The sequence below is a fragment of the Dysidea avara genome, chromosome 2 (genome assembly GCF_963678975.1).
Source record: "Dysidea avara chromosome 2, odDysAvar1.4, whole genome shotgun sequence".
NCBI lineage: Eukaryota > Metazoa > Porifera > Demospongiae > Dictyoceratida > Dysideidae > Dysidea > Dysidea avara.
Genome location: NC_089273.1, coordinates 4689018 through 4703436, shown reverse-complemented (window position 1 = coordinate 4703436; position 14419 = coordinate 4689018). Strand labels below are relative to the sequence as shown.

The 14419-nt window shown below is 34.3% G+C and overlaps 2 protein-coding genes across 2 annotated transcripts; one reads left to right on the top strand and one right to left on the bottom strand.

The window, feature by feature from the left end:
• Window positions 1–2144: 2144 nt before the first annotated feature.
• On the bottom strand, window positions 2145–7050 carry LOC136246364 (uncharacterized). The gene is made up of 2 exons (XM_066037756.1): window positions 6324–7050; window positions 2145–2635 (listed from the first exon to the last, which is right to left on the bottom strand). The coding sequence occupies exons 1-2, from the start codon at window positions 7048–7050 to the stop codon at window positions 2145–2147; spliced, it is 1218 nt and encodes a 405-aa protein (XP_065893828.1).
• Window positions 7051–8375: 1325 nt separating this feature from the next.
• Window positions 8376–14094, top strand: LOC136246363 (fibroleukin-like). The gene is made up of 4 exons (XM_066037755.1): window positions 8376–8379; window positions 8458–8527; window positions 12572–13041; window positions 14024–14094. Exons 1-4 carry the CDS (start codon window positions 8376–8378, stop codon window positions 14092–14094), a joined length of 615 nt encoding a protein of 204 aa, XP_065893827.1.
• The last annotated feature ends 325 nt before the right edge of the window (window positions 14095–14419 follow it).

Sequence of the window (14419 nt, the reverse complement as noted above, 5' to 3'; positions counted from 1 at the left end):
GCTACATATATAAAAGCAGTGAATTATCCTTTACAAAGAACATGCTTGTACACTAAGTATATTGTGTTTGTTGGGTGAACAATTATCACCTGATTTCTTTATCACATGGTGATCAGGGGTGGATCCAGGGGGGGGGGGGGGGGGGGGGTCAAAGGGTTCCATGGAACTCCCCTTTTGAAAAGCCTCTCTTACTCGAGATACTCTAATAGAGTAGTCACAGTAGTCTTTTGAGGAGCAGTGTAGCAATCCATATATCTAGTTATAAATAAGGAAGGAAATATAGTTGGTGAGGTGGCAGCTATTGTCAGCAGGTGATAACCTTTTTTTTTTTTTTTGTCTTCAACTTATACAGCTAGGCTGAAGTTGCAATTTCAAAGTGGAACCCCCCTTTTTAAAAGTCTGGATCCGCCCCTGGTAATACACTGACAACTAAATGTATATGAAGCATTTTAAAATGCTGTAAATCCTTGTGCTAAAACGATTAACCACATATACACATTAACAATTATTTAATGAAAATCCCCTCAAAGTATGTATTTACTACAACATACTGGTTTCTGTATACTATACGATAATTTATGTCATTACTAACACACATGACACATGAGCTAATAGAAAAGCTTTAAATGATGCAGTTCTTGGGCCTAATTTTTATTTCAACAAATGGTAGAGCATGATGGTGGTCATTCAGGTATACTGTACGTTTGTGATTGTATGGATGGTTCAAATTTATACCACAGCAAGCATTGTACCACCATCCACCAGCATTACCACCATTATGGTGAGTTGCACAGTTATGAACCCAATTATCATTGTGCCTATCCCTTGTAGCAAGAGTACATAATATATATATATATTTAGTAGTGAATTTCATCTGGTTTAATGACCGACCACTGTGATGGTCAATAGTGTTGTTTTAGTTCTAAGGAACTAGAACTAAATCTAGTTTTAGTACAGCAATTTAATTCTAGTTCTAGTACACTAGAACTAAACTAAAATTGTGGTCTATTTTAGTTCTAAAACTAAAACTAAACTAAAATTCTTTCAAGTTTTGGTTCAAAAACTAGAACTAAACCAAAACCTTTAAAACTTTTAGTTCAAGAACTAGAATTAACTAAAAGGTTTCTCAAGCAATCCTACATAAAAGGGTGTTGTACACTATAACCACTTAGCACTTTTCTTTGAAGATGGTGATGCCTGCAAATGCTACCATAAACATTGTCAGAGGAGGTTGGACATGCACACATGAGTGCATACATTTTGTATTGAAAGTTTAACCAAGTGTTCACGAAAGTTTTCACAAATACCATTCGAGAGTGCACTTCAAGTTTAGTCTATTCAGCCGGTCAACCCCATTCAACCCCACTACTCCAGGCACGTAAATTGATCTTGAAATCTACAGGATCACGTGCGTAAGCATTCGCTGGGTGGAATCCATGTGTAATACTATAGGATCGCCATATGTACGTGTATTTAAACACAATGATTGTCGAAGAAAGCAATGTGCATGCTAACAAAGCCTCTCAGAGTATTGAAAAAGAAGAGCGGATGCCGCTAGTTTAATTGGCCTTACAGAGAATCAAAAAGAGAATTAGAAACTCACACACCTGCCTTGCAATAAGAATTTGCTGTTCATCTTAAGAAGCACAAGGTAACATGGTGGGGATATTGCTAAACATTTCTTCTATCACTTACTCCTTGTCATATATAAGAATTACGCAATTAACAGAAATAAATTTCAGAAGTGCTTGTATTGTGTCCAACCTCCTCTGAAACATTGCTATTCAGCATTAATTTTGCCTATTTAGGTTATTTAAGCTCAGTTATATTAGAGCTTTTGTTCATTTGTGCACAATGGTAAGTGGAAATAGTGCTGAACATCAAAACACCAAATCTAAAGTTTCTGTAAGTCTAGGGGGTGCTACCAAGGTTAGTATATGCGAAGATATCTAACACTAAAACTAACACTAACTAAAATGAAACTAATACTAACTAAATTACAGAAATATGGGGTACCAGAACTAATACTAACTAAAACTTTAGTGGAATTGGGGTACTAGAACTAAAACTAACTAAAACTATGACAGAATTGGAGTACTAGAACTAGAACTAAACCAAAATGAATTTGCTGTACTAAAACAACACTAATGGTCAATGATGTAAAATGGATCAGTTGTAGCTCCATCAAATCCTGATATGGTTAATGGATACTGTTCAGTGGCTGGTCCTACTCTAAAGTTACTGTATGATAGATAACCTTTTGTTCCATTAGTAAAAGTATAGTCAATACGTAGCTCCCACTGTCCTTGAAGGGTAATAGTATGCATTCCACGCAATCCAAACCAAAATTCTCCAGTCAGACTACCAAATCCATTTTCATAATCTACCCAGTCTCTGTCAAAGTCAACACTTCCATCTTTTCTTCTCTGAATTACTAACCATCCTCCTCCTCCTGAGGTAGTATTACTAGTATCACAGTATACTCTAGTGTTGGAACACTTCACCCCACCAAAATTACCAATAGTGTAGACTCCTGGACTCTTTGTGTTGAAATGAGTATTATTGTAGCCAAGACAACAGCAACTTTCAATGGGATCACCATTAGTTTGACATTCTCCATCAACCAGTACTATTCCTATAGCAGTTAATTACTATTACTGCTATTGAATTAGTGATAGTATTCGTCATTGTAGACTGATCACATTACAACTGTGCTGCTCTTTTATACTGCTTTGCTTGTGCTTATGTAGTAATTTACGTATAGTTCATTGCTGACTTGCATTTGTTGTATTACAAATATACCACTGAAAGTACTTTCTCACACATGACTCATCATTGCTAACATCAACAAATCTAATAATAGCAACATGACCAATCACTTATCATATATGGTATAATACTGTTTACATTCCATAACTGTGGTAGTGGGGAAGTTATAAACATATTCATGTACCAACAACAAATAATTTACAGTTTTAAACTAAAATTTGATGATTCATTATAATCACTGTAACACACCATGTGATCTCTTGGTCAGTTAGTTGGTTAACATTGGTAGTTGTTGAAGCTACGTGCTAAATGAAACTTACAAAGAGATTTTAAACATTTCCAAGAGTGATCTGGTAGCTGGCTACAGCCATCCAACTAATTGTTGAAGGATTCAGTCATGTTTATAGGCTTATACAGTATAGCTGTTGTGCACAAACCATTGTTCTGTTCCATGAGGCATTTTGGAATCTGCCCCTAGCCGGTGTTGGTACATGGCTATACGGACTATTCAGTAATAAGTAGGATTAGCTTTTTTGAATATTATTCAGCCTGAGTGATAGGTTATCATCATCAAACAGTTCAATACCTAACTCATTGGCTCTGGTAGTCAACTTTGCAATGTCTGAGGCTGATTATGGAAGTAATCAAACAGTTACATTTCAGACAGGATCAATACAACACATGGCTCTCCACTACCATACGTTCTCTATTTCATTGCAATGTAAAGAAATAGTTTGGATTGGTAACTCATTATGATATTTCTTGTTGTAATGAATACTATGTACTGTAGAGTGTAACTACAATTATATATGTGACTGGCTCTACATAAACTACGTAGTTATGCAACCTTTTCCAGACATCAAATTTCCTTTATTTTGTGTGGTTTATTAAAATGATAGCTACAATACGAAGTGGAGCATACATCATAGCAATTTATCTGTAAATGTTTCAAGCTGTATGGTAAGCAATTTCAATGTGAAGTTGTACATGCATCATTAAAGTCCCGTGATCAGAAAGGTGTTAAGACTGGATTTCTCAGACCCAGTCACATTATTATGATACTACAATACAGTATACCTGTAGTTGTATAACTGGATTGAGAAAGCAATATTATTAGAAAGATATACAAACCTGAAGTTTTGTAATTATTTGATTTAAAAGTATCTCAGTGTTTCTCACTTCTGACCAATTTTGAAGCCAAAAGCTTGTCTCAGTTTATATTTCTGAACAATCAGAAATCATTGATAATTAATTACATTGAATGTGTATTGAATTGATACCCCTTTTGCAACATTTAAAATACCATAATAATATTATTAATCATGACACTATCTTAGAAAACGTCTCCTTGTTTCTTTAGCATGTGGCTAAAATTTGAACTTGTAGAGGAACACCTGATTGTTTGGCAGAACTAAGTTATGAAGAACAGACAAGAATAGTGCAGCGTAGCTAGCATGGGAAACCCACATTGAATCCATAGAAACATGTTAAGGAAGCTATATACATTTATTTATTATTTGATTTGCAAAGACAGGGTTTTACTACTATTAATATGCTTAAGAATTGAATAAGGTTGCTTTCCAGGTTGCAAAAACAAATACACAAGCAAAATTACAACTCAGCATTACTAAAGTTGTGATACTGTAAGAGTTGAGTGAAACATTGGGACATACATATATAGGAGAGCGCAAAATAGAATTAGGATTCATTTTGTTCATATTATTAAGAAATAATAATATTCACCAAAAAGAGACAATCTGTAACAATAATGATTGATCTCAATGGAATTAAACAGATCTACTAGAGTGGGCTGTTTATCTAATAGATGTTGGCGATGATAAAGACAGGTATTTATTGATTATATCGTAAAGTAGATGTACATATCCACGGCAAGTATATATACGTAGGCCTGTACAAGTTACTGTAACTCTGTATTGCTTAGTGCAGATACCTTTAACCACTTCCGATGGTATCAGGTTCCAATGACTACTGCACACTACATAGAGCAACTCATTTCTGCACTCACTGAAAGTAATCAATCCTTAGAAATTTGTAGATACCCTTTAGTATAGCATGTATATGTGTTTGACTAACCAGTTGTAACTGTAAGAAGTGAGCCAGGCCTGACACCACTGATATGCAGCACTGACTGAGCCTTCTTGTATAAAGCAGAAAATGTTTATGATTACAGATGATAGAGATTCTCTAATAGAACAGTAAACTACTTGAATTAATACAACAGTCATAGTGATAATAACAAAACAATTTTTTTTATATAAATCAGTAAAAGGTATATTAAGTGTAGAATTAAGAATATTGTTTAAACTTGATAAATGTTGAATTTTAAATGCTGCACTATAATTTACATGTTGATAGTATCTTATTACCACAGATTTATTAGTAACATCTATGCATAAATATGTATAGTAAATTTTAAATCATTTACATGTTCACAGTGTGTCAGCAGCTGGGAGATTTCTGGATTTGTGACTTGCTATCAGTCTGGAAATAACCTTTCAAATTTTGGCTATAGCTGCTATATGTACACTATATGCAAATTAGAACATCATTGAAACAAGTGACTAATTTGGCTCTATGTATCATGATTTACTGTATCATGTCAGTTATGTGTGGGGTACTCTCATCTTGTCTGAGATGCTTAGTTGTCTTGAACTAATTTTCTGCTTGCTCTCACAGTATGCTGCATTTGGATAGCTACCCCATAGATTCTATTATTCAAGATGACAGTTTGTTTTGTTCTAAAAAGGTATTGTGCATATTCATGTTCCTCAAAGTAAAATTTCTCCCATGAATTATAATTACTGCCAACATGTTGAGCACACAGTGCTGCACATGTGATGTTCTATTTACTGCCCATTGTTGTTACATTTTTGGGGGACTTACAATACCCGTACTCAATCACATTAACAGTGCTAGTAAACTTTACCATTAGTTGATAAAAAATAACTGATGTGTGTGAAAGATATATATTTTTAATAATTATCTAAATTTTTAATAGCATTCAAGCATCAAAATTTGAACTTTAACACTTATCTGAAACATGATTCACAAAATTGCAAATATGTATATCTAATGTGTAGTTCTGCAACTAGGAATATAGAAATTGTGTCATGCATATTATGAATGCGTCAAAATTTGAAAATATAACAGAACACCCAGTTTATATAATTAATCAGTAGGAATCGAAGTCTCAACTTTTATGTCCCTTAAGATCCTGTTATTCAGCAGGACTCGCAACTTAGCACTACTGTATATCCCTAAATGTAATAACATATGCACACCTCACAATAGTGTACTACTAGTCTACAATACTGTGTCTGTATCAACACACTATTAAACACACTAGTTTAATTACAATAATGTGGGTACAAGTCAGTGTATTTGATATAATTACAACACTATCAAAATTAACAACTAACTATAGAATAATCAGTAAAATCACAAACATCACCACTACTTTTCAATTCAAAGTTTAATCATGCAACTTTTTGGCCTTATTTTCATTTCAGCAAATGACAGAGCATACCACTGACCATTTAAGTATATGGTGTACTTGTTGTTGTACTGATGGTTGAGACGTATTCGTGAGCAGTGATTGTACCACCATCCTCCAGATTTGTCAACATGATCTAGAGCACAATGAGCACCCCACCTATCATTGTCTCTATCTCTAGTGGTGAACTTCATCTGATTCAAAGACCAGTGAATATGTGTTGGAGTGATATAGAAAGGCTCAGTAGTAACTCCATCAAATCCTGATATGGTTAATGGATACTGTTCAGTGGCTGGTCCTACTCTGAAGTTACTGTATGATAGATAACCTTTTGTTCCATTAGTAAGTGTATAGTCAATACGTAGCTCCCACTGTCCTTGATTAGTAAGACAATGGATGGCACGAAGACCAAACCAAAATTCTCCAGTCAGGCTACCAAATCCATCTTCATATTCTACCCAGTCTCTGTTAAAGTCAACACTTCCATCTTGTCTTCTCTGGATAACCAGCCACCCACCTCCAGCAGTATTAGTGTCACAATAACCTTTTTGAACAGATTGGCAATTTCCACAAAAATTCTTAATAGTGTAAACATTAGGCTTGTAAAAGACAAAGCCGAACTTTGAATACCGGTATCCCAGGTTACAGCAGTTCTCAATAGCATGACTATCTTGCACTACACAGCCATGGACAACTGATGGTTGATTGTTGTTTGATGTTGCTACTCCAAACAAAAGCAGAACAGAAATAACAAACATTGCTTCCATTTTATAACAGCCCATCAATTGTTAGCAGATGAAATGGAATAAGTACAATTGCTTTTATAGTCTTTGATTTAATGATGCAATACTTTTGATGTAATGTTTACCTTAAATCCTTATTAGGACATTATTGTTACTACATTTATAGTAAAAACTCCCTGCTTGACCAATGTAATTATCTGGCTTGTATAGCACATTATCACTTTCAACATACTATTGATATTGTTTACACATTCTCACACATTTATTTACCACAAACTGCAATCATGTGATGATATGTACCCAGAAACACAATATGAAAATGCTAACATAACAACTTACTGTAGAGTCAACCGAAACAACTGACTTAGTAAAAACATTGGGTCCTAGAACTTTAGGTATTGTATACCTTTCAGGACTAAATTTTTTTGTAAAGCACAAAGATCTAAATTAGTGTTTTTAAGTAGTCTGCATTGATCAAGAGTTGTAGGGATCAGTGGTAGTCATGAATATTTCAGTGAGTAGCTATATATCCTGAGTATAGGACATTCAACTAAATTGTGCATTATTTTTGCTTTTGGTAGACTGCACGTGCTTGTAAATAATATCTAACCATTACTAATAATAGCAAAAGATGATTCCTAGTATCCATCAATCTTAAGGTTATGGGCTCAGCATGCTCCCACTTCTCATCTGAAGGGTTGCAACCAGAAGCCTGATAACAATTGATCCATCAGCTCTTCAAAGTTTCCTGGGACTAGCATCCTATTGTACAGTAGATGCTATATTTCATGTTTTGAAGACATCACAGCTCCTTCATAACCTAGAGTAGGGTCCTTCTTGTCAGTCAGCCTTTAGCAGTCTTATTAATAAAGGTGCTCTCACCCAAGCCCCAATTTTAAAGCATCCTGACTTCACACCTTCTGCTAAACAGTTTCACCTCAATGTAGACACTAGTGCTACTGGGACAGGAGCTGCTCAAGAGAACCAGGGGATCATTGTATATTTAAATCAGAACAGACCTATATACAGAAGGAGTGTATGTGGTCTCACCATAAGGCTTCAGACATGAATAAGGGTGCTTCACAGAATATGAAAACAATACACATGTACAAACAAAACTATAAAATTAATAAAGCTAACACTAGTAAAGGTTACATAAAGTATTGTCATATATTAATTAGGTGAGTTAGTAGGTAAAAGTACATAACATACATTTGCTGTGATGAGTTATTCTGTTTGGAGAGGTTTTTGTAATACAGGTGTAGAATGCTTAATATATTTTCCCTCTTAAATAATTATTGTGAAATACAAAGCCAAAGCAACTTCACACCTTAGATCGCAACACGTCAATGGGCTAGAGCTCTAATCACCATTTTATGACCCTAACTATTGTTGCATGTATTGTATGCTTATACTTATTTCACTACATAGATAAGGAAATTACTGGTGGCAAAATCGAGGTGGTTACAAAGTACAGTATTATCACTGTGTTAGATCAAAGGTACAATGAGTGTGATGTTGTCCAGCAGATTAGCAAGCAGTGCCCCATACCTGTAGGTATAGTAAATGAATTAAACACGTATACATTTTAATTTTATAATCCTTTACAAAACCTAGCAGTGCAGCAAATAACAAAAACAGGGGACACAACAGAACTAGTAGGTTTAGTTCCTTCAATTACACTTAACATTCAGCCATGGAACACATCATAGGCTTGCCATCCTGGTCAGTGCATGCCTTCAATGTCAGCATGGTATTTACACAAGTTATGTTTTTGAGTTACAGTAATAACAATTATTTTATGTACTCATCCCAGGAACATCTGAAGGGATCATCGCTGGTACAGAACCAGACAAAGGACCAACAGATTTTCTCTTTTTTGGTGGATACCTTTTCTTTTAAAGTCCTGTTATTCTCTTTCCGGTATCTCAGTGTTTTTACCAGACTCTTTATCATAACCTTAGTAATATTAATGTTGTATCGTTATTTCTGTGGTGAACTAACTGTTGATTTCAATAGATTTAATGGATCTAGAGTGGGGTTGTTTTAGTAGTAAAATTAATCAAATAGATGTTGGTAATGAAATTCTGGCTATGTCACTACACTCTATTGCTTGCAATTTATTTAGAGCATTATAGCTAGAAACTTAATTTAAACTGTTGCTTATACATTATTGTCATGATTAGTGGTTGTACCACACAAATGTTACCAACTACATGAAATTTGTGGCTAATCAATGTCTCTTTTAAATTTAACCCACATGGCAGTGTTAAGTTATTAGACTTTGGAAAACAAAAAGAATTCTTGATTGTTCTGCAGTCTGCATCTATTCAATTTTGCTGAGTTTGGTTCAAACTTTTGTCTCCAGGTTAGCTAGCTTGGTATTTCAGCATTAGTAATCAGGTGATATTGATAAGTTATAGCCAACTATGGCCATTGTTTTAATTATGTACAAAGATGTTTCATTGCAATTATAGCCCTGAGTATGCCTTTAATTCATTGCTTCTCCTGATAGGTTTTTATAAAGGTGGTAATATCACTTTCCCAAATCAAATGATTCAAATCACATAATAATTTCTACCAGATTTTTAGTGAAAAGTTTGGATAAGGTTTTTGTACACAGAATGTATCTGCCACAACATTCAGATATAGTATCCCATTCATACCAATAAATTATACAGGAAGTTATTCTAACCATCTAGCTATGTTGCTGTATTAGACTGTTATGGGTACAATTCACTTGAGAAGCCTATATATGTCCACTACTTTTGATGTAGTAATGAAGTCAAAGGGTGTCACACTCTCCTCTTAATTGTTATCCTCGTTGTGATAGTTATGTTAGTAGCCTTCATTAAGTATTCCGGTCTTGGAAAAATGGTCTTTACATTATACTCAATAAAGTATATTCAGGTTGGGATTGACTATACTTTGGCATGTACAGTGTTTCAAATGAAAATAGTAAACTTACTTTTTACAGTGCTACCCATACATTTACTATGAGGCCATCTAGAAAGTAACTTGGACTGTCTTGAAATAGCAGCAACTTCTAGTTGCAAGTTTGTACATCTAATAAAAGACCTGACATATTAGTTTTAGGGTTGGTTGGATCTCAGTTATCTCTTTGCATGCTTTGTGATGAGCAAATATATTCTATATATCAGTAGACCATGAGCAAGGCCGCAAGCGGCTATATCAAGTAAGGAAAAAAGATTAAAATCTAGCAGCTTATAAAAGCAAACAACAGATGTAGAGGTATCACAATGATGCAACAGCATCTAAGGTGGATTTGTGGTTTCATTAGCATTAATGTCACTGTATTCTGAAATTGTTAGTGGCTTTTGACTTGGTAACACAACCATCAAAAAATGGTTGTGTAGCTGAAAATCACTAATCCAAGCAAGATTGTTTTGTAGTTAAGGTAGCTAGTTTTGTAGTTAAAGTACTTAGTTTGGTAGTTAAGCTAGTTAGAAGTTTGTATTTAATATATCTAGCAAAGTAACTATGCAGTTTAAAGTAAGCATTAGTGCCTTCCATCCCACAATACAATTATATTTTTAAGTTTCTGCATACACAATTGCAACAAGTTTTAATTTTAAAAGATTGAAAAACTTACTTGACAACAACACATGCAAATTACTAATATTTCAGTGGTGATTAGTTTATGGACAAAATTAAGTTTCATTCACATATTATTATGGAGTAATTATGTTATTTTGTTTAACAGTTTATTTGAGAAATATGGACCCGTGGAATATGCTTTTTAAGTCTCCCTATTATTCCTTTTAGCAATTTGTTTCTTCCTGAAATAATTCTCTGGGGTGATCCTTTAAATACAGCTAATAGCATCTGTTTTCTTCTACAACTGTAGAGGTAATTACTAGCAAACATAAAATAATTATATTGAGATGCTCTAATAGAGCAGTCACTTTACATTTGGGTGACTGCTTTATTAGGGTAGGGTGAATGTTCTATTAGAGTATCTCGATCTTTTATTCCAGTTTTATGCTAGCAGTGTTTGAGGGATTTCTCCAAGAGAATTTTATAATTGTTTTGCAAGTTCACTTCATGAATTTTAATTATTTCTGAAAATCGTCCTACAGTATTATTCTGATTCTACCACTTATTATTTTGCAAAATTATTCTGGCATATTCTGTGGGTTAATCCTATTGATCAATCTATGGGGATTTTTAAATCTTGAAAAATGCTTGGATACTGGAATGCCTACCATCATAAGCTAAGTGCACTGAAAAGCACTGTCTGTCTAGCTATCCTTTGCTGAAGGGTCTGCAATAAACTTTTCTAAAGTTAGTGTGTACCTTGTAAGAAATAAAAACACAATTGTACAATGTTAATATTATGCACATACAATTTTTTACATTGGAGAAATGACATGAAGCCAAATGAGATGGAATAGTCCTTGGACAAACTCTACCCTTTACAGTTGCTGACAGATGTACATGAAGTAGCAGCTGCTCATTAATGAAGAGAATACAGTAATATAGATACTCCATTCACTGACTGTTGCTGGAAATTCCAATATGAACAATTACGCAGACATGAGACCAAGATCTACAATCCTAAATAAGAATAAATATAATTTGTATATTGGATAGCTATTCAGAGTACTTACTTGCAATTGTTAGCAATATTCACGTTTTAGTTACATGTTTTAGGGATTGTATTCACTGGATTTAAGCCTTCTCTCAGGTCCCTAGTTGGATAACATTCACAGAATTACTAATCTAAAATGGCTTGCCTGTCTTACCAGTGCATATTATAGCTATGCCATATGCTGAATAGCTAAATTCTATCTATATATTACAGTATGATACTACATAAAAAACAGACAAAAAATAATAGCAGGAAAAGGAAGCTGGATTTTTAAATATTGATGAGCATAACATGTGATATTGTACCAGTCTTATAGCCCTTCCAGATACAGTGTATCAAAACTTTGACAGCTCATACAGTAAGTTCCAATAACATTACTTTTAATGAGTCTACTCGATATCTTCCTGCACTTTAGTGCTGCGCAACAGTTTTAGGCTCACCAAGTTTCAAGTTACTACAATGTGTTATGATTAATGAAACTATGCCATAATGGAAAACTGGTTTTGTCAGACATCAGTCACATAATAACGATGATCTCTTTATAACATGCCTACAGCACATCACATGCAACTACTGTGTGTGTGGCTTATTCACTTTACTTTGATGGAATGTGGGCTAATGCAAATTGTACCTCACGAGTCCAGACATGATAGAGGTTATGTACACAAAACAGAATCCTTCCAAATGAAATTAAAAATAGTAATGAATATACTATACCTTTGCTAGGGACTTTTTTGTTCTAACAATAGTAAGAAAACAGTTGATTTTATGTCATATAAGGTAAAATTCAAGTGCTACTAAATATAGACAGCAACAAATGATACCAATAAGTGTCCACATAAGGAACGCTAGATAGTATAAAAGGAAGCACTGCTTAAAATACACTATAGAAGTTGCCTGTTCAAAGTGATGAGATGCTTACTACAACTGTAGCTGCCATAATAACCTCTTATCAATAATTTCTGCTACAACTGATGGGTTTCCTATAATATCATCAGTACATGGCAGTTGCTGTGAGGTTAGAAGCAATGAATTCCAGTTTACTAAAACCGTCACTTCTCGAGTTTACAACATTACTAATTTCTGTGGTGATCGTGAACTGGTAGCTGAAGCATTCTGTGATGCTACTACTGATGGAGGAGGATGGATTGTTATTCAAAGGAGAATTGATGGAAGTGTTGATTTTAATAGGCCATGGGTAGACTATGAAGATGGATTTGGTAGCTTGACAGGAGAATTTAGGTACGGAGTACGTACTATCCACTGCTTGACCAGTCTGGGACTATGGGAGTTACGTATTGACTTTACTTTCACTGATGGGATCAAGTCGTATGCATCATACAAAACATTTGCAGTTGAATCAGCTAACACTAAGTACAGACTAAAGGTATCTGGATTTGAAGGTATCATTTCAGCTGATCCAATGACAGGTTCTCATTATAAATGGTATGCATTTTACAACTAAAGATCAAGATAACGATGCTTTGGAGTAAGAATTGTGCTACGGACAGTGTTGGTGCTGGTGGTGGCTGGTGGTATAGAAGATGCACTCACATTATTCCAAATAATCAAATAAAAAAGACACATGGAATTTATTTGAATTCAAAGTGGCAACCACTAATGTTTATTGAAATGAAATCAGATCAGCTGGTTGTATATTCTAATCCCAAAACCAAAACGTCAACTCAGAAATGCATTTTGTTTGAAACTTTCACATTAACTGTTGTTAGTTTTTAGCTGTTATTTACTGTATAGCTTTATTATAATGATGTACATAGCTAGATACTCTTTTTCTTCTCATTTGCAATACATGGTTGTAATATCAATTTCATAATATATATGTACATAATTTTGACCATATTTTTTATTCAGTGTACCTTGCAGATGTCAGTATATAACTATTGTACAATGGTTATAGTCTATTATGTACAAGGACACAGTCACATTTAATTTAATTTTGCATAACACATTAATACTTATTGTTGCATAAAATAACCAAACCTCATTGTTTTCCTTAGAGAAATTCACCGCTAATGCACAAAAGAAGATAAAAATGGTCTGATGGCTATACAAGACATTTTATCCACCAATCTATGAGTATCTGCCAGCAGTGAATTTAGTTTGTCTGGCTTATGTTAGAGGATATGGGTTGTTACTGTGTTCATAGTTGGTTCGTGATCACTTGGGCCCTCATTAATTCTTGTTACATGTCCCAGCTTCCCAAGCATTTAGTAGTACTGTGAAGCCTTCAAAATGCTAGAACTGTTCATAAAAAAGCACTTTGATATGAGTTGTGAGGCTTTACAAATACCCCATACATTAATTTTAGTATACATGATTCAGGTGTGCAAACATGTTTAGAATATGTAAACATGCTTGTTCCAGTGCAACAGGGAGTGAATTCATGTTCACCTCTAGTAACTGGACCTGAGAAAACAGAGCATATGGGCACATAAAATTTGCCTACATTTTCTAACTTTCATCTCCTATAATTTTTATGCCACTGTGCTATGGTCATACATTATTTTGCTTATATCAAAAATTAATATCATAAAGTATTAAGATTATACAGAGAGTTATGCTAACCATCTAGTTATGTCTGCTGTATTAGATTGTTATGGGTGCAAGTCACTTGAGAAAGCCTATATATGTCTACTTCTTTTGATGTAGTAATGAAGTCAAAGGGTGCCACAACCTCCACGTAATTGTTATCCTCCTTGTGATAGTTATGTTATATAGTAGCCTGCATTAAGTATTCCAGTCTTGGAAAAATGGTCTTTA

Bases quoted from the DNA above. Each gene is read 5' to 3' on its own strand.
- LOC136246364 (XM_066037756.1), bottom strand. From the start codon at position 7,050: ATGGAAGCAATGTTTGTTATTTCTGTTCTGCTTTTGTTTGGAGTAGCA. The intron at 2,636-6,323 runs GTCAGTGGTATG...TAACTGCTATAG, and splicing joins GTACACCATATACTTAAATG to GAATAGTACTGGTTGATGGA.
- LOC136246363 (XM_066037755.1), top strand. The intron at 8,528-12,571 runs GTACAATGAGTG...CTACAACTGTAG, and splicing joins ATCACTGTGTTAGATCAAAG to CTGCCATAATAACCTCTTAT. The intron at 13,042-14,023 runs GTATCATTTCAG...TGCTTGTTCCAG, and splicing joins AAAGGTATCTGGATTTGAAG to TGCAACAGGGAGTGAATTCA.